The sequence below is a fragment of the Cuculus canorus genome, chromosome 3 (assembly GCF_017976375.1).
Source record: "Cuculus canorus isolate bCucCan1 chromosome 3, bCucCan1.pri, whole genome shotgun sequence".
NCBI classification, from domain to species: Eukaryota; Metazoa; Chordata; class Aves; order Cuculiformes; family Cuculidae; genus Cuculus; species Cuculus canorus.
In genome coordinates, this window is record NC_071403.1 from 77,266,117 (window position 1) to 77,286,793 (window position 20,677).

The 20,677-nt window shown below is 42.4% G+C and overlaps 1 protein-coding gene across 1 annotated transcript in view; it reads left to right on the plus strand.

The window, feature by feature from the left end:
- The window catches only part of SPTBN1 (spectrin beta, non-erythrocytic 1), a 56,204-nt gene that overhangs the window by 16,360 nt on the left and 19,167 nt on the right, over positions 1 to 20,677 (plus strand). Inside the window, exons 11-22 of the mRNA XM_009560968.2 lie at positions 355 to 508; positions 1,211 to 2,081; positions 2,227 to 2,364; positions 2,985 to 3,741; positions 4,001 to 4,203; positions 10,540 to 10,630; positions 14,614 to 14,760; positions 16,375 to 16,638; positions 17,327 to 17,551; positions 17,763 to 17,852; positions 18,139 to 18,417; positions 19,613 to 19,743. Coding sequence (XP_009559263.2) covers positions 355 to 508; positions 1,211 to 2,081; positions 2,227 to 2,364; positions 2,985 to 3,741; positions 4,001 to 4,203; positions 10,540 to 10,630; positions 14,614 to 14,760; positions 16,375 to 16,638; positions 17,327 to 17,551; positions 17,763 to 17,852; positions 18,139 to 18,417; positions 19,613 to 19,743 — 3,350 coding nt within the window. The remainder of the gene's footprint in view (positions 1 to 354; positions 509 to 1,210; positions 2,082 to 2,226; positions 2,365 to 2,984; positions 3,742 to 4,000; positions 4,204 to 10,539; positions 10,631 to 14,613; positions 14,761 to 16,374; positions 16,639 to 17,326; positions 17,552 to 17,762; positions 17,853 to 18,138; positions 18,418 to 19,612; positions 19,744 to 20,677) is intronic.

The window sequence follows — 20,677 nt, forward strand, 5'->3', positions numbered from 1 at the left end:
GAACTTCGAAGCTCTTGGAGGAGAGAAAGATGTGTGTAGCTCAGTGGCAGCTCACTGCACCTGGACTGAGTGTTTTTCATTGGTGCTGCTGAGCTAGCTTAACCTTTCCTCATCCTAGACTTAAAACTGCATTAAAAAGCAGTGAAGTTCTTCATGGTTGGCAGTCATTTTAAAAATCTTGGCTCAAATTTTTATCAGCTATGTCTCTATCCATTTGAAATGGCTCTTATGGGCCAAGTCTTTCTCTGGATTTAAATCAATGTAATAACATAGAATAGTGTAATGCCTGGAGTCATTAAGAAACAAACAGCTTATGGCCTTCTGCCTGTCTTATACCTTTTTCGTCTTGATCAGGTGCTTTTGCTGTCTCAAGACTACGGCAAACATTTGTTAGGAGTTGAAGACCTATTGCAGAAACATGCTCTTGTGGAAGCTGACATTGCTATTCAGGCTGAGAGAGTGAGAGGGGTCAATGCATCTGCTCAGAAGTTTGCCACTGATGGAGAAGGTAACTAGCAGCCAACACATCCTTCTTTGTCTTAATTACCTATGAGGTTATCTGTAAGCCTCATTAGTTCTGCAAGGCATGTTTCAATTCAACACCAGAATAAAAGAATCCAGCTTAATTTGTTCCTTCTTTACTCGCTATGTCAATGATTAATTTGTCCAGGTACCTGCTCAGGAATTCGTTGTAGCATTGTGTTTTGCATGGGATGTCACACTTCAAACCAGCAGCTGCTGTAACTTTGTAGTAGTCACCATTAATTCTGCATTCTGTGTTTCTAATGCAACAATACAAATTATTTGACCCAATCTGATACTATTCCAAATTGTGCTAAATAAAAACAATTCCGCTAAACCAGTGCCATTAACTAGAGTAAATTATGTTAATTTTGTGCAATTGTGTGTGTGAAGCTGGTATAAAACTGGAGTAGTGAATTTTATTTCACTGAAAGCAGTCAGGAATAGCTTTCCTTTTGTTTCTTTTTTTGGTTTTATGCGAAGAACATTTTTTCTGATCTATATTATTATTGTATGGTGGAGCTTAAATAGCTCACACTCACTTTCAGGAGACTTGAGTATAAATTCTTTTATGTAAACTTTGTAGATGGAACAAAAAGGATTCAGATTCATACAGCTCTGTGTGCCCCAGGTGTAGAGATGAAAATGAATCAGTCCAAGTCGTAACGTACATTCTCTATCTGAACAGGTTACAAACCATGTGACCCACAGGTTATCAGGGACCGTGTTGCTCACATGGAGTTCTGTTACCAAGAGTTGTGCCAGCTTGCAGCTGAGCGCCGGGCCCGCTTGGAGGAGTCCCGGCGCCTCTGGAAGTTCTTCTGGGAAATGGCTGAAGAAGAGGGTTGGATCAGGGAGAAGGAACAGATCCTGTCATCTGATGACTATGGGAAGGACTTAACCAGTGTTGTACGTCTCATGAGTAAACATAAGGCATTTGAAGATGAAATGAGTGGTCGTAGTGGCCACTTTCAGCAGGCGATAAAAGAAGGTGAAGACATGATTGCGGAGGAGCATTTTGGGTCTGAGAAAATCAGAGAAAGAATTAAGGATATTAGGGAGCAGTGGGCTAACTTGGAACAGTTATCTGCCATTAGGAAGAAGCGTCTGGAGGAAGCCTCTCTCCTTCACCAGTTCCAGGCTGATGCTGATGATATTGATGCATGGATGTTGGACATCCTCAAAATTGTCTCCAGCAATGATGTTGGCCATGATGAATATTCCACTCAGTCTTTGGTCAAGAAACACAAAGATGTGGCTGAAGAGATTGCAAGCTACCGGCCAATCATTGACTCGCTTCATGAACAAGCAAAGGCTCTACCGCAGGAACATGCTGGATCTCCAGATGTGCAAGGCAGGTTGTCCGGAATAGAGGAAAGATACAAAGAGGTTGCTGAGCTGACTCGGCTGCGTAAACAGGCCTTGCAGGATACCCTTGCTCTTTATAAAATGTTCAGTGAGGCAGATGCTTGTGAGCTTTGGATTGATGAAAAGGAGAAGTGGCTGAATAATATGCAGATTCCAGAGAAACTGGAGGACCTGGAAGTGATCCAGCACAGGTGAGAATGCTTTTACCAAGAGGTTTGGGGAATACTGACTGGAAGTTTTTTTTACCCCAGCTACCTTTCTCACCTTGCTCGTGGCTCAGATTCTCTACTGCCTATGTGATCTTTTTTGATTTGATTTTTCTTTTTCCCACTCCAGATTTGAAAGCTTAGAACCAGAAATGAACAATCAGGCATCACGTGTTGCGGTAGTGAACCAAATTGCTAGACAGCTAATGCACAGTGGCCATCCAAGTGAGAAGGAGATCAAAGCGCAGCAAGATAAACTCAACACAAGGTAAGTGAAAGCCTCACGCTCAGTAACAGGACACTGAAACAAGTAGAGTGGGATCATTTGTGTTTCTTATGTGTTTTTTAAGATATTCTGATACTGTTATTGAAGGGTTATCTTCAAGGTGGGCCTTTAAAACCTCAGAAGGAAAAAGAGTTGTATTTTTCAAACATTTCATTAACAGGTGGAGTGTTGCTGTTGACTTCAGTCGGGTGCTGAGTGTATCAGCACCTTTATTTAAGAGCTGGAAATTTACTGTAATCACTACTATAATAAAAAAGAAACCAATTTCATCTAAACTCACTCATTTGTTGGCTTCAAAATAATCCAACAGCGTACATTTAGTGTGAAAATTAGACGTAGCTAGCAATTTTTCACTTGAGGAAAAATGATACTTTTAAGATTGCCGGTACTTGTCGTACTCTTAATAAATACCATGGCTTGGTTAACGGCTGTTTTGCTAAAACTATTGATCATACGTGAAAAAAACTCCATGAATATTCAAGTTATTTCGTGGCTTACCAAGCTAATGTGAGCAACTGCTCACTCAATGATGTTGTGATAGCCTTTTCCCTTATTATACATGAATCTCAATTTCTCTGCTTTTGTCTCCTCACAAATTTCAGATGGAGCCAGTTCAGAGAACTGGTAGATAGGAAGAAGGATGCTCTGCTCTCTGCTCTGAGTATCCAGAACTACCATCTTGAATGTAACGAAACCAAATCCTGGATTAGAGAAAAGACCAAAGTGATCGAATCCACACAAGATCTGGGTAATGATCTGGCTGGAGTGATGGCCCTGCAGAGGAAGCTGACAGGCATGGAACGTGACCTGGTAGCCATTGAAGCCAAGCTAAGTGACCTGCAAAAAGAGGCAGAAAAGTTGGAATCTGAGCATCCTGACCAGGCACAGGCTATCCTTTCACGGCTCGCAGAAATCAATGATGTATGGGAAGAAATGAAGACCACCCTCAAGAACCGGGAAGAGTCCCTTGGAGAGGCAAGCAAACTGCAGCAGTTCCTGAGAGATCTGGATGACTTCCAGTCTTGGCTATCCAGAACGCAGACTGCAATTGCATCGGAAGATATGCCAAACACACTGACAGAGGCTGAGAAGCTGCTCACTCAACATGAGAATATTAAGAATGAAATCGACAATTATGAGGAAGATTATCAGAAAATGAGAGACATGGGTGAGATGGTGACACAGGGACAGACTGACGCTCAGTACATGTTCTTACGCCAGCGCCTACAAGCTTTGGACACTGGATGGAATGAGCTCCACAAAATGTGGGAGAACAGGCAAAATCTCCTTTCCCAGTCTCATGCCTACCAGTTGTTTCTCAGAGATACCAAGCAAGCAGAAGCATTTCTTAATAACCAGGCAAGTGGTCAACTTAAATCTTATTTTTATTTCTACAGCTTCACACCCTATACTGTAAGCAATTAAGAAACAAGATCATTTGGCAGGAGAGCTACAAACAGATTAATTAACCTTTTTTAAATTTTAACTTGTTTTTTGTATTTACTTTTAACTGTTCTTTCAAGATGGTTCTTTTCATATGTGGTGAATCTGTTGTTGGAGCAGACAACGTAGCCTGAGTGTAATACTTTTCTCTCTCTGGTTTATGGTTTCATCACAGGAGTATGTTTTGGCACACACAGAAATGCCCACTACCTTGGAAGGAGCAGAAGCTGCTATTAAAAAACAGGAGGATTTCATGACCACGATGGATGCCAATGAAGAAAAGATCAATGCAGTCGTAGAGACTGGCAGGAGGCTAGTTAGTGATGGGAATATTAACTCTGATAAAATCCAGGAGAAAGTGGACTCTATTGATGACAGGTAAGGTCAGAATGATGATGGAGTGTAGCTGTTCATATTTTAATTCTGTTCTCCAAGAGATGACCTTTTACCAGAATCCAAAGGCAAAGTAACACATTAGAAAATGTCTGTTGCAGAGTGGGTTTTTTGTCCTGTTGAAAAGCAGAAACTGTAATGTTTCCAAAATGTGCTGGGCTGATCTTAATTAAATACCTCTCCTATTTTCTAGAGACTTACTAGGTAATGATCTCACTGCATGGAATTTGGCTATATAATTCTTGGAGTATTAACAGCCTTTATGTTATGGAGGGAGCTGTACTATTTAGCTATACCTCGTTCCACAAGTCTTAGTTTTCTCTGCTACCTCCTACCTGATTTAATGATAATAATGTATTCCTGTCCTTCCTCATATTCCTGTCCTTCCTTGGATGAAGGAATGTGGCTCTTCAAGAGTGTAGTTGCCATTGTATCTACCCCACCCACTTGGCTTTGATCATCTTTTCCAACTTGTCTGGCCCTTTTGAAGTCAGATTAGGAAGCATTGGTACAAATGTGTCTTTCGTCCTAGAACAGGTCTTTTGCTTTGTTTCTTTAGCTGTGACATGGACGCTGTAGAATGTTAAGAGTTTCTTTTTCTTTGAAAACCGAATGTTCAGTTTTGATGTCTATGATTCCTATTTTTTTCTGCTTTTGGTTTGAATAATAGTGGAGTCTTTCAAGACCCTTTTCAATCATGACTATCAGAACACAGCAGTAAGCTCATACAGAACTTTCATATCAGATGTTACTGATGACCTTTCTGTCAGACTTGTGACCTCCTGCAGCCAGTAATCTCAGAAATATGCTGATGCCTTTATCTCCAAGGAGAAACTGAACTGAAGTATTTCAGAAAACATTGTGCCTTTCGTACTTTGGCAGATGTATCCCTCTTTGTACTTATCCACTTTAGCTGTAGCTCGTGGCTTCAAGAAAGGCAGATATTCCTGTTCCCAGAGCTTGCTGAGGGGCTCTGAGCCCTCTGACACCTGACCCTGAGGCTTCTTCATTTTTTCATTCTCTCTCTAATCAGCTTGACTCTCTTTAGATCCCAAAGAGAATCTGCAAAGGGCAGGAAGAGGAGATCATGTGAAAGCAATCAATGTGAAAGTCAGAAAATAAGTTTTCCTTATTTACACTCTCTGACTTCCAGTGTCCTGTGCTGTAAGTTTTCCCATCCACTTATGAATGCAGGAGGAGTTGATCCTGGTCTTCTGGTCAGTTGTCGTCTTTCTGCAACTTTTGGAATACTAAAAGATGGCATCCAAGGGTATAGTAGCAAATGGTCAGCTGCTTCTTCCAGCGCTTTCTGAGGTGGCTGGAGTGGGAGACAGCTTTGTCCTCTGTCCTGTGTGCTCTGCAGAGAGGTTTCTGCAGCCCTGGCTGTGGAATGAGTGCTGGAGTTCCTACTCTGAGTGACAGGCGAGTCTGAGAGACTGGGGTTTTTTCTAAGCCCGCTCTTTTTCAACGTTTCCTCAATTCCAAAGCTATTTATGCAGAGCACTGCAAAAACCATCCGGTGGGCTGCTATTCAGGAAATCCGTGCAATTGCTCTTGGAGTCTGTAAGGCTGATAAGCCTCAAGAACAAAGCCTTCAGGCTGGATGTAGTGGGAGTGGTAGCAAAGGAAGCCTCTTTGGTTTGACAAAAACTGCTCTCCCAACCGAGCTCCACCTGGATGTATAACAAAGGACCAAAACAAACAAGTACAAATATGTGCAATGGCTTCATACTTCCCATATGGAGCTCTTTGTAGTTTTTAATATTGTTAATAGTGTTTTTTACAGTTGTGCTTTCAAGCTGTTCCAGAGGAGACCCTGCTGTCCATTGACAGAGTAGACAGACACTGTCCTAAAATGCTTACCATCTAAATAGACACATCTATATCAAGCTAAGGAAGGAGAGGAGAGAGCAAAAGTAGAGTGGAGCTGTGCAATAGGAGAGAAACACTTCAGCACAGTCTTTTTCTGCAGCTCATAGGGAAGAGCAAATGCGAATATGTAAATAGAGAAAGGGTGAAGGAGGAAGATGGGCTTGAATAAAGCTATCAGTAGCTGCCTTTTCCAGCTAGGAAAGAATCATAGAATCACCAGGTTGGAAAGGACCCACTGGATCATTGAGTCCAACCGTTCCTAACACTCCCTTAAACCATGTCCCTAAGCACTTCATCAACCCATTCCTTGAACACCTCCAGGGAAGGTGACTCGACCACCTCCCTGGGCAGCCTATTCCAGTGCCCAGTGACTCTTTCTGTGAAGAATTTTTTTTTCTGATATCCAGCCTGAACCTCCCCTGGCGAAGCCAGCTCCCTCCTCTCCACCACCTCCTTTCACGTAGTTGTAGAGAGTAATAAGGTCCCCCCTCAGCCTCCTCCTCTCCAGGCTAGACAACCTCAGTTCCCTCAGCTGCTCCTCGTAAGACTTGTTCTTTAGACCCTTCACCAGCTTTGTTGCTCTTCTCTGGACACGCTCCAGAGCCTCAACATCCTTCTTGGAGTGAGGGGCCCAGAACTGAACACAGTATTCGAGGTGTGGTCTCACCAGTGCCGAGTACAGAGGGAGAATAACCTCCCTGGACCTGCTGGTCACACCGTTTCTGATGCAAGCCAAGATGCCGTTGGCCTTCTTGGCCCCCTGGGCACACTGCTGGCTCATGTTCAGTGGCTGTCAACCATTACCCCCAGGTCCCTCTCCTCCGTGCAGCTCTCCAGCCACTCTTCCCCCAGTCTGTAGCACTGCATAGGGTTGTTGTGCCCCAAGTGCAGGACCTGGCATTTGGCCTTGTTGAACCTCATGCCATTGGCCTCAGCCCAGCGGTCCAGCCTGTTAAGATCCCTTTGCAGAGCTCCCTACCCTCCAGCAGATCCACACTTCCACCCAGAAGCTGGTCTCCCCAGTGCAGCTGTCCCTGCTTTGGTGACTACTGCTGTTTCTGCCAGACGGAGGGAAAGTATGTTCTCCTCCATTTTCTGTTGGAAGAGTGTAAGGGGACTGCCCTAGTCTGTATGCCTACACATGGCCTCTCTGATTTCACAAAGGAGACTGAGTTTAAAGACAGTAGCAGATCTGACTCAGATTGTGATCTGGGACTGTCCTTCATCAACTTTTGTGTTTGTGCAGCTTTCTGCTCAACAGAGAACAGCAGTAATTTTTATTCCTGCCCATTCAGAAAGGAGAGTGCCTATTGTTTGCTGGAACAGCCAGAGGTGCTATGATAGCCTTGCATGTATCTCAGTATTCTTAGCTGGCAGTTGCATTCACGCTACATGTAAGATTTATTATTCCTGCACGGGCTCTGAAACCCATAGGGCTAACAGTTAAACCGCAAGTGGTTTTGTCAGTTTTCAGCATTGTTAGCATTCTCAGGGGCCTCTGGGGAGACAGCGTAGAACATAGTGGCAAACTTCAGTGCTCTGCTCTGGATTAATTTGAATCAGACACCTCCTTGTGCTGAACGGATCTCATTTTCTTGTTTTAGATTCTTCTTAATGTTGCCACAGAGGGAGATGCCCCCATGTTTTAACTGACTATGGTACATTGCCTATCCACTCTTTTACCAGGTCTGGCTGAGCTTGGACGTTTGGATCTGAGGTTGCTTCTTCAGTAGAGCAAACTCTTTTGCGCAAGCATGAGATCTTCTTCCACAACTTTTACCAAATCAATAAGAAGCAGTCATTGAGAACCTTAAGTGTGATAGGGTCTGAGCTTCTGGCCCTTCTCTGCTGTGTGTGTCTTGGAAAAGCAGGGGGTTGACAGTGATGACTGCAATCAGCAGCTAAGCAGTAAGCTTGATGCTTTTCTTCACCCTCCAGTGATGTCTGAGTGCTTGTAGCCTTCAGCAGAGCTGCAGTCCAGCCTGTCTGCTTCCCCAGCATTCCCGGCTGGCTCAGCTGGGGCCTTCACACACGCAGCCAGGGAAGCAGAGTGACCAGGCAGCCTCCTTAACACCACCCTCTTCTAGGATCTGGATAAAAAATAGTGTTGTGAAGGATTCTTCTCTAGTCCATCTGCCTGACACCCTTCTAACGTACTGGTAGTAGATGATAGGAGAAGCTTTCTAGTGGTAGGGGTAGTTACGCACAGGAAACTCAAAATCTGTTATTGGAGCTTTTAAAAGAACAATTTAGGGAAACATGAACAAGGAATTAATAATATTGAGGTATAGCCAGTCTGGGTCAGGAGAATGAACTAAATGACTCCTTAAAGCCTTTCATTCGCAGAAAAAATAACATCAAATCTGTGATGAAAATACAGGAATACCTGCCTATTCCTGCAGTGTACATTCTTGGAATACTACTACCATATCTTCAAGTATCCAGTTTAAACTATGTTACAGTTCAGCCCTGTTCTTCTTTAGAGAATATTCTTTCAGTCTTATTCCAGGATCTGAACAATCAAACAGGCTCTTACAGTGCAATAGCTCTAAGCATCAAAGATCATGTTTGTTATGCTGAGGATAAATGAAAAAAAAGAGAAAGCAAGCTATGTCATCATCAGTTTGATATCCCTGCATGGTTTCCCTTTAAAGTTAACAAAATTAGTATTTTCAGCACTCTTTGGGTGATATATTTGTTAGCTGTTTAAACTCTCAACGTAAGAACTTCTGTACTTAATCTTAACTCTATTCAAATGTCATGAATATTCTCCTTTCAATTTCACAGCTCGTGTCTTTTCCTGAAGACATGAGTTGAGAATATAATCTAGCCTTAAATCTATGAAATCATCGTGATAAAATCACTCAGATAATTCCTTGCTTCATTTTAGCAACCTGAGTAATGCACTGTATTTGCCCAGGTGTATAAAAAACAGCCAAGAAAGAGCGGAATGAAACCAAATTATATTAGCTATTTTACAGAGATTTTTTCCCGAGGCACAGCTTGTGTGTCCTTTCCTCTGTGCTCTCTCAGAGAACGCTTGTCAAAACTTCAGAATTACCTGGGCTTGGAGTCCAGCCTCTTGCTTTGATAGTTATGTTTGTCTTCCTTGCCATCTGATCTGTAAATCAGTTTTCTTGATGTACAGCTAAATAGATGCTGCTTGCCTGGTTATTCAGGTGAAGCTGTTGAGACATAAGAGAAGCAATTTGTAGTTCTGTAAAGGGTTTTCTTCTGTTCCTCTGCCTACAGACCTTCTGCTTTTATGTGAAATGTATTCCTTGTGTTTCTGAAGTGAGGAAATTCGTAGCAGAGAGCTCCCTGTGGTAGTTTATTGTAGATCAGCAAAAGTGATGTCCTAATCCAGTTGTTGTCATCAACATGTAATTTATAGTCCTTTGGAGTATCGTGAGTCTCTGGAGATTTCCACTAATATGGATTTATTTAGCTATTGCGTTATGTGCTGAGATCATCTTATAAATTGCCACCCTTATAATAATTTCTCTCTAACCTTATTTATCTTACGTTATTGCAAAGGGCAGCAATATTTCACTTTAAGGCCTTGTACGGTGAAATATGAACATACCTAACACAATGGACAGTACGTAAAATTATCTTCTTTACTCTGTCTCCCCACCTAAATCACCTCATCAATAATGAAAGTACTGAAGGACAGGGATAACTACTCCAAATTAAGGATCAGTTAAAAACGTGTTCAGAGGTAGCTTGGGAATCAGCTCTTCAGGCACCATGTCTAACTGAAGAACCCAGCAAGACCTTTGGGACTGCCAGAGTGACTCATCCTTCAAGGGGCAAATAGTTGTGAATTAAAAATAGGGCTTCTAGACTAACCTTTTCTTCTGTCTTAAAAATATGTTCCAACACGAGGCTTCTATTTGCAGAAGCGTGCAGGTGTGTCCCATATGTTTGTTGTTTGCTAAAACAGCACTTGGAAGGTTGTATAAACCACCCGAGCTTTGTTCAGGGGAAGGCGACGCTGAGCTATAGCGAAGGTGTATTATAAAGAACGTTACAGCAAGTACACACAGCAAGAGCCACGTAATATGCAATCTTATTGTTGCGATTTTGCAGATAGTTTTCTTGTGTTACTTGGCAGACAGTCTGAACCTTCCTGTGGTCTTGAAAATAGTGGATCTAATTTTGTACATAACACTCAATGAAATCCCGCTGATTTCAAACATTTCCCTGTGTGTTTAACTGGTCACAAAAAGAAGTGGATGCTGCACTTCAGTAAGCACATTAAATAACATGTGCATGTCTGAGCTTCAAAATGAAGTACTGTCCTTCATTTGAAGAGCAGTACAAAGCACACATCACATACTTATTCGACATGTGTATCCCAAAGGGAACACAGGAATGAATATATCATATGTTTGAATGAAATGCTTATTTCAAGGCTTTTTTCTCTGCTGTTATTTTTTTAACTAGACATAGGAAGAACCGTGAAGCGGCCAGTGAACTTCTGATGAGACTGAAAGATAACAGAGATCTTCAAAAGTTTCTTCAGGATTGTCAAGAGGTAAATAACGTCTTTTCACTTCTGTTGCTAAAAGCTGCATCCTGCAGAAGAGCATTCTTACCCCATGTTTTACAAGGACTGGAATACTCAACATTTTGCAGTCAAGTCATCCAGCAGTATTTAGTGTGGAGTAAACAACTAAAAAAAAACCCTACCCCTCCCAAACAAAATATTGTTTGGTTTTTTACTCACATTAACTGAATTTCCTTTTGCCATCTAAGCTAAAGACAGGGAGAATTGCTAAAAGCAGTGAAGATTTTGCTGCTGTGGTATAAATTAACCACATGGAGTCTGGTGGGATTAGCACTGAACGCACCAAGAATTTTGTCCACAGCTGTATGTGGCAGAAGATTTCAAGTGATTTCTACAAAACGATTGTCAGAAGAATAAGAGATTAGGAACAAGAGGGGAGCAGGATTAACCTGGATCATTTTTAATGTGTTATTTGTCTGATAGTTTGCGTGTGTTTAAAATTGTTAAGTACTAGAGCATTTAAAAAAAGATATCCTTTCCAGATTTTCTAGTGACTTACATGGACTGTTTACACTGAAGTCAACATTCTAAGCTAGGAATAATCTTGTTCCTAGCAAAAGGAATTAATCACATAATTTTCAGGTTGTTTTGTGCAGTCCTGACAGATATTAAAGAGCCTTGCCGGTGACATGCATTAAAAACTAGCTATCCTTATCTGAAGCCTGCAAAGAGAACTGGCTGTGACAAAGCTGTGCTTGTAAATTCAAGAGTCAGTACATGAGCTGCACCTCTTAGCCAGCTGCAAGAGACTGGAAGACACTGCAGTGTGTCTGAATGGATTATTGCACTGCTGGGATTTCATACAAGAAACAAACAAAATGAGGATCATAAACCGGGCAAACAATGTTTACTGCTTGGTTGCCTGGATGCAGTCTGTTTTCCTGCATTGCGTAAGCTAGCCATGAACTTGGCTTAAGTTCCTCCTTCCTTGGTAGTGAAAACATGATAAATTAGCAAAAAATGTGCTGTTATTAGCAGCAGCTTTTTCCTTCCTCTGTAACATCTCTAGTACAAAAGTCTCCCTGGCTCTTGGAGCTCTTCTTAGCCTCTGTGACAGTGCGGTTGTGTTTCTAGGATCTGTGCTTTCCCCTGTATCATGGAAAGAAAAAGAAAAACATAAAAGCGCTAGTGTCTGGCTGCCTGAATGCCTTTCCCCTTGATTATTTGTCTCCAGCCACTAAAGCATGGATGTCTCCACGGCAGGGTTCAAAGACAGAACTTACAATACCAAAACGTTACAAATTTCTCCAGTCCTTTTTGAGAGGACATTAGCCTTGACCATAGTTGAATGGTGCTTTTCTGAGAAGACAGCCATAATGAGACTTAGAATTTGCATTAGCATGATTACAAAGTGCCCACTGATACCTACGCTGGGCTGGAGGGATCATGTGATGAAGTGCCCCTGTCCTGTGCGGTGGAAGGGAGCCAAGGGAATACCTTGTCGTTTGCTTTTTCACTAGCACCGGCCGTAAAGCTGAGAATTGTTAGAAAACAGATTTGAACCAGTCTCCCTTTCACCTGGCAATGATCCTTTGGCCTTCCTGCCCGCCACCTTCAGGATGGTTTCCCATCCGTCTGTAACTTGAGGAAAGGAAGAGTGTTTTCTGCAGTGTGCTTCTTCCCCAGGGCAGCCACTTTCCTCAGTGGTCACTCTGCACTGAAGTGTTATTGTAAGTGTGGCCTCCTGCCCCTGGCTCCTTCCTGCCTCTGACTCAGAGGCAAGGCGGCAGGCAGGCTCAGTGGCACTTGGAAGAGCTGCCAGGATAGTGCTCAGCAACGATAAATCTTTTCTCCAGGTCACAGGCGAGGGAAAACGCAGCAGTTTGTTGTTGGTAGTCAGATAAACTGTCACAGGTTAATCCTGGGGTGTTGCTTTTTTTGTTTCTTTCATTCCATAAATATGAATGTGTTCAATAAATCACTGAGTGAATGAAATAAAGTGTGATGGCAGAAAATCCTGAGGAGACATGATAAATTTTTTCATTTAGTTTTCTTTGACTCCCTACTCTCTCAGAGCTCACCTTAGAAGAAATTAAAACCGATCTTCCCTGTAAGTGCTTAGAAGTCCCAGCACTGTCTGGGCTAATTTCTCTAGGGATGCCAGAGTGAAAGCATTTGGCGAGACTGCACGTCAGAAGTTTTTCTGCCTGCTTACAGAGTGTGCTGGCAGGTTTTGTCATGCAGTGCAGGCGGCTGTGAGCTTTACGCCGCAAGATAGGCTGTGTCAACTCCAGTATTTGCAGTGTCTGGGAAGTAGAGCAGCAGTCAGTGCTCTTTCACCTCCCCTTGTTGCTCTGCCAGATTTACAAGAGTTTCGTCTCTGTATTTCCCTTAGGTCATGCCTGGGTTTTGTGTCAGAGTGTTAGAGCTTTCAGGGAACTGATAGCAGACGCAAATACTGGAGAAATAAACACTCCAAGTGTTGATCTGAGACACTGTTTTAGGGAATTGCTGTCTTCGTTTGTAAATCTGCTTTTGCACCAGAGATACTGATTTCCAGTGACTGTGGTAGCTGCAAATTCCAGATTTTAATAGTCCCCCCTTAAATTTTTTATTTGCACTTCTCTGTTATAAGAAGAAACATCCATTTGTACAGCTGCCCATGGAAGGTCTTTATTTACATGAGCATATTTCTCTTCAGACTTGATAACAAGATCTAATGAGGTGTTTCTTTGATTGCTCTGATAAATTCTTCATTTTAGAGGAGATTAACAGTGCCTTTAAGGGACAGTTTAAAAAAGGTTTGTGAATGCTAAATGGATTTGTTGCCCTTTATCCTGAGTACATGGCAGAGAACTGGTGAGTCTCACCTCTGCTCTGTTACTCTTCTTGCCAGGGTGCTTCCTCAGCAGGACAACATGCCTTGCTGAAGTGCCCTTCTAGAAACAAAGTTTAGATGTGTTTTAACATTTTCCACTTGGGTAGGCGACTCTAAATATGTGGAAAATGAATCTTTTTCAAATTCCGTAAATGTTCCTGTGAATGTGGGTTTTATCCACACCTAAGGGATAGATAAAGCAGTCAGACTCGCCCTAGGAGGAAATTTGACGTTGGCTGCTGTGATCACTTTCACATCCTATTTGCCCTTGGCAAATAAGCTATCTCTTAAAGTATTGATTTTCTCTAGTGTTGATCTGGAAATTGTTCTCAGTGTCTTTGTATTTGTAGAAAATCACAATGAAATCAGTCTTGGAATTTATATCATGGAAAAAGGAAAGGCCTGAGTACCAAAACCATCCTGGAGATTGGACAAATAAACAAATTGATTTATGTAAACCTTTATAGATAAAAGACTTGGGGGGGTGGAGGGGGAAGGTACAAATGTGTTGTGAATTGATGGTACGAAACCGGCTCCATTCTGAAGACTTTTGAGTAGAGAGATTCAGACTTCCTCATTCAGTATTTCCCTGGAACATTTACCTTGAGGCTCTGTTTAATCCTGAAGACTGCCTTTTGCATGCTGCTTCATTAGCGTGTACTTCTGCAGTGTCCTCGTGTCCTCAGGGCGTCAGTAAGGTTCCTCAGGGCGTCAGTAAGGTTCCTCAGGGGTGTGGAGGTGACATTCAAGTCCTGAGTAGCAGGTTGACTAATGTTGCAAGGGAAAAGCAGTATAAAAGTACGCTGCGACCAATAAGTAGGACACATGTCCCTGTTTCTCTTGCTTTTGAGCTGGATGAGACCTGAATTTGCTCATCGTGGAGTTGTTTCCACTTGCTTGGGTCGTGGGTTATTTATGTAATGGAGGTGTATATTTATTTGCTAAAGAGGTGGATCCTTGACTGAGCCCTGAGTAAAAGCAATCTCTAAATCTAGCACAAAAGTGATCTCTAAAACTATTACAACTCTTCTGTAATGGTGCCTCTTTATCTTTGATCTGGTGGCATTTTGATACCCTGCATTATTTCCCACTGAAAATGTTGTTATGAACATTTGTCTATTTTCCTTTCCAGCTCTCACTCTGGATCAATGAGAAGATGCTTACAGCCCAGGATATGTCCTATGATGAGGCAAGGAACCTGCATAGCAAATGGCTGAAACATCAGGCATTTATGGCAGAACTTGCATCCAACAAAGAATGGCTGGAGAAGATTGAAAAGGTAACTAAACGTCTGAACAATGCCTTCATCTTTATCAATGATGTTTATGCAGATAGATGGGATCTTTTCTTCTGCAGAATTGGTTTTTGAGTCATCTCTCCAGCTAAGGAAAAAGGAGATTGCATTGCTGTAGAATAAGTATCTATCGCATTGTTTCTCCGTGTAACCCATTTTATTCTTCATTGATGTATAAGTGGTTTTTATATAAGACATTTTCACAGTATAATCATTGGCTAAGTTGCCAATTTAATTTTATCTAGTCTTTCATATCTGTTAAGAGGAAGGCATAACCTAGTTGTCATACCCAGTGGGTAGAAGGGGCAAGTGTTGTGATTTGAGCTAGTAATTAGAAGTACTTTCTGGGAAGTAGCAAAACATAGGCAAATGACTGAATTTAGGCTCCCATGCTGCCATGCTTGTTTTCATTCATTCAGGACTATAATCAGGGTACCTTTGCCCATGCAAAATTAGTGCATGAAGTGAAGTACAGCCAGTTTTGTGATTAATTAAGATTCACAGCTCTGTATCAAGTTACTTTGAAAGCTTTAATATGCTGTGATGAGCTGTACTTTCTCCCCCCATTTCTTGTGCAGTTCTGGAACACTAAGGAGTCTCGTCTTTAGCTCTGACAGTGGGTTTCTGTTCAGTGTAAGTTAGCTTAATTGCTCATTTCCTCTCCCACTTTGGCACTCTGTATCCCATTAGAGGCTTTTCTGTGATCTCCAAATAGCAGTACCCTTTAATAGTGTAATTAGAAGGCTGCTCTTAGTACTGGAAATACATCTTTAGTGATGCTAATGTATCCTTATCCTTTGCATCTGAAAAATCAGATTGCAGCGAAGTACCAAAGCTTTATACCAAGCCACAGCTGACAATCTCTGTATTAAAGTTACCAGTGGTTGCAGCTATTAAATGTGCTGGGTTTTGAATTTGCATCTGAATAGATTTTGTCCCTTGTCAGCACCGCCCAGGTGCAGAAGAGAACTAGAAGTAAAGAAAGTATTTCCAAAACTAATACAATCTTTGTAAAGGGAAAAAGATCTCTTAAGTGCTCTGCTGGGGCTAGGTGCAGGATTCCTACTTCCCAAGGAACATTGTTCCTCTCCGATATTAACTTAGACCCATGGTAATTGCAGTAACCCATCAACATAACCTTCTTTAGTCGCACAGCTCAGTTTTGGTGCCGTAAGCTCCCTCTCCCAGCATCACGGTACATCTTCCTTGCCCTCCCAGTGAACTAGCCCATAGAAGCTGAAGACGGAGCTTGTTCAGCTGCAGCTCCCTCCTCTGCTGTCACGCTGGTGCATTGGGGCGGCCTGCTCCACTCCCATCCGAGTAGTGTCCCCAGTAGCTCCCACAAAGGAACATGTGTAGTGGGGAAGAGAAAGGACCCATTGCTTGACCTTCCCGTTGTCAAGAAACCCTCTTCCTGGCAACAGATGGACCTGGGAGATGATGTTCTGGAAAGAGTCACTGGATAATTGGAGATAGAAAATGAGTGGTTGATGCTGCCAGCAGATGAGGAATCCTGAGTGCTTACTAATGAGAATAATTTAACTAATGGTCTGTGAGTGCTCCTGAGGAGGTACCATTTTGTTACTCTTTGCTTTGCAGGAGGGAATGCAGCTCATTGCAGAGAAACCAGAGACTGAAGCTGTAGTGAAAGAAAAGCTGACAGGTCTCCATCAAATGTGGGAAGAGCTTGAATCCACTACCCAGACCAAGGCTCAGCGTCTCTTTGATGCGAACAAGGCGGAGCTTTTTACCCAGAGCTGTGCTGATTTGGATAAGTGGCTGAATGGTTTGGAGAGCCAAATTCAGTCGGACGACTACGGAAAAGATCTCACCAGTGTAAACATCTTGTTGAAGAAGCAGCAGGTAAATGGAGCACAGGTTGCACAGCAGACAGACAGCAGATACCTGTTCTCAAAGGAATAGATGGGCATCCTTTCAGTTTAGAAAAGAATTTATTTACTTTTCTTCTTGTTGTTTCATATATCTTTAAGGAGAACTAGAAATATGCACAGAAATAAATCGGCTGTAAATTTCTTCATACAATATCTACTTCCTACTGCCTTCCTTCCCCACATTAATAACTCTGTTCTGTCTTCTGCTGTAGTCCTCCAGTCGCCAATCGTTCCCTCTCTGTACATGGCTGCCTGCCTCTGATTCAGACTTGTCTGAAGCTGGCCGGTGCCTGATTCCCTGCTGGAAAGACAGCAAGGAGTAGCAAGGACAGCAGGGAGCAGTGAAGCTCTCGTGTGCAATTAGCGGTGCTCCAAAGTTCTTCAGGATAGCTTGTGAATGATTAATAGAACAGATACAGCTGTGTTGCCCAAAGTCACCATTTGCACGAGCAGATATAACTGAGGGATATCAGCAGGTGTCCACAGTTATGAATCTGTGTTTAAGTTCTTTGCAATATGAATGCTACAGGAATTATTAATGTGGTAGATCCTACTGACCAGCTTCTGTTTTCTCTTCTTATGGAGCTATTGATGTACCCTAATCGTATCAACTGCTTTTACCTCAGTTTTCAGGGTCTTTTTGCCATGTTTCTGTTTAGATGCTGGAGAATCAAATGGATGTTCGTAAGAAGGAGATAGAGGAGCTGCAAAGCCAGGCACGGGCTTTAAGCCAAGAAGGGAAGAGTACGGATGAAGTAGATGGCAAGCGCCTTACTGTAGAGAAGAAATTTTTGGAGTTGTTGGAACCTTTGAATGAAAGAAAGGCAAACCTGCTGGCTTCCAAAGAAATCCACCAGTTCAACCGGGATGTGGAAGATGAAATTGTGAGTATAAAAAAAATCCTGTTCCCCAGACGACAGCAAAATGTCCCACCTGTTGCTGAGCTATCAGGAAGAAACCTGTTGATGATGTCTTTTAATAGCACGTTTGAGTGATGTTGCTTTTTGCATGTTTTATGAACCTGCCTCTCTCTGCTGCCATAACTGTATCTGAGGTTGCTTGAAATTAGATGTACTCTTCTTCTCTTGCTTTCAGTTGTGGGTCGGAGAGAGGATGGCTATAGCTACGTCTACTGATCATGGACACAATCTACAGACTGTGCAGCTACTAATAAAGAAAAATCAGGTAAGTAGGTGCTGTTAGAGTTCCATACCCAGGATTTCTCCTTAGTCCTGACTAACTCAGGAAAGAAAGGCTTGGGCTGAAATGATGGGTGCTTCTGTGATGATGTGCTGTGGAGAAGGCGGTGTGAGCACTGGGTGGTGGCATGTTCAGGGGTGACAATGGTCCCCAGTTTGTCCCTGTGAGCTGATGGCATGTATTTTGTTGCTCCTCTTGAATTACGATGCCTGACTGGCATTTCTTATTTGTTTGGTGCAGTGTCTCATCAATCTGCTTTTCTCCCATGTAGACCCTTCAGAAGGAAATCCAGGGACATCAGCCTCGTATTGATGACATTTTTGAGAGGAGTCAAAACATTATTACTGAGAGTAGCCCCAATGCTGAAGCAATTCAGCAGAGACTTGCAGACCTGCAGCAACTGTGGAACCTCCTAATCGAGGAGACAGAGAAACGCCACAAGCGCCTTGAGGAGTCTCACAGAGCACAGCAGTACTACTTTGATGCTGCTGAGGCTGAGGCCTGGATGAGCGAGCAGGAGCTCTACATGATGTCAGAAGAGAAAGCCAAAGTGAGCAGCTCCACACCAATACTAGTTTGGTTTTAATTGCTTAGCTAGAGGGGTGGCAGGTGGCCTAATTTAATATGTCACTAATGTAATGGTAACATAAACAAATTTAATTCCCCTGTGAAACCTCAAATGTTTATCTCTTCTATCCGTTATGACACCTCAGATAGTGTGGAGGATAGGCCTTGCTGCACTGAGCCAATGAAGCATCCTCAGACTGTAGATGGCAACTGTGTGCCTGTCTTTGCTGTAAGGTCAGAGTTACCAACACAGCCCAGTTGTGTCAAGTTTTCTATTAGTTTTGAATCACTGGGAACAGCATGGTGCCCCTGTTTGTGAAACAGGCCTGATGGTCACTCAGTTCATGCCATTAGTCATCAGCTTTTACTCCCAGGGAAGTGAAACTGGAAGAACATCAGACCATAACAAAGAGTAGGTGAACTTCTGTTTTTCAAGGAGGTGTAAGAATGCTGTATCTTATTTGTTGTTTACGTAAATATACTGCATTCGTTGCCCTGATAAAATAAAACTTAGCTTTGTATCAGTGTAACACATTTCACGGATATTGAGTCTTTAGTTAAAAAGCATTTGTTTTCTTTTTTAAAGCTAAGCAATGCAAATAAAACAGAATATTAATATGAATAGTACATCACAAAAAATATTTTAATTAGAAGGCTTATTGACAATACCAGTTAATACTGAGAGCTGAGAGTTGTTTTTCTTAGTCATAATAATGCATAGAAAGTTTTGATTGGAATTTCTCCAGGCACTTTGGTGGAGAATCCTTTGGCATGGACTCCATAGGGTTTCTTTTCTTTGACCCAGGCTGACATTGAAAAGCCTGAAGAGTGTTCCATTTTTTCTGAGCCCTGCAGAGTCGCCAGTGCACAAACAGCTTCACAGAAGACGAAATCTAACATGCTTAATGCACAGCTGATGAAATTTAGTTCTACATCCCAGAGGGGTTGTTGCATTCACTCTTTCACTTGTTGTTTTGCTTTCTGTGGGTACCATTTGCTGTGAACTCCACTATTAATATGTGATTGTCAGAACAACTTGTCTTCAAGCTGTACTTGGGAGCAGTTTGTTATAAATCTTTCTGGCTACTACTGTTTGCTTGCACGCCAGGTTGAACTTGCTGTGCGATGTCTTTCTCTGGAGTAGGGGATTTGGCTATTATTTTCTATCGCCATTACAGGATGAACAGAGTGCAGTGTCCATGCTGAAGAAACACCAGATTTTGGAACAAGCTGTCGAAGACTATGCTGAAACTGTGCACCAGCTTTCAAAGACCAGCAGAACTTTGGTGGCAGATAACCACCCAGAAAGGTATTTAATGGCCTTTTTAAGTTGGATTGTGCGTTCTTTTAGTAGTTTGGTCACTTTATTGGGTTGTTTTGACACTCAAATACATCAAAGAGTAAGTAGCTCAGTAAAGTGTACAGAGGAAGAGGAGTTCAGCCTTGCTCAGTTCAAGATGCATGTGGTGTGACCCTGGTTTGGGCAAAGACAGGGTCCTGAACAAGGTCAAAGTGTGCAGCTGCTGGATTCTGGATAGTACTGGACACCTCCAATAAATGTCTGTTGTATTCTTTATGCAGGCTAGGGTGTCAGGTCTGCCAGCACCGCTGAACCTTGTGAAGATACGGCAATTCTGAGAGACAAGGGTCCATATTCACTCTTAGAACCAATTTTATGTCCAGCCCATAGGGTCACAGTCATTTATCATTCTGTCCATAGGGCAGGGCTCCCTGAGGTCTGTCTCCTTTGAGATTCCAGTAGCATCAGAGACTCCAAGTCTGGGCACATTAACGTCTTGGTTTTGGTAAATTTATCTTAACTTTCATAAATGGCTTTTCCTGTCGGGAGGATTCAGGAAGCTTAAGAAGTGTTTTGCTGTGAGAGCAGCAGCTAAGCAAAACAAATTCTCTGTTGGCTTTGACTACAAGGCTGATTTGACTGTGAGGCGAATGTGTTTAACTGCTCTGCCTTCATGGCTAGGAAGATAGGGCTGTCTTAGACACTCTCTGCCTCTTGTGGAGGATTGTTATTTAACTCAAAAGCACTCTCTTGTGGTCATCACAATTTCTGATGAGAGTGGGTTTCCTAGCTGACTACTAGAATAACACAATCGACTATAGGAGGCAGAAGAAAGGCAGTTTGCTAGGACTACATGGCTTAGACAAAATATAAGCAAAAGATATGGCAAACACAAATATTAATCACTTTTGGAAATGCTGAGCTTTAGGGAGTAGGAAACCCA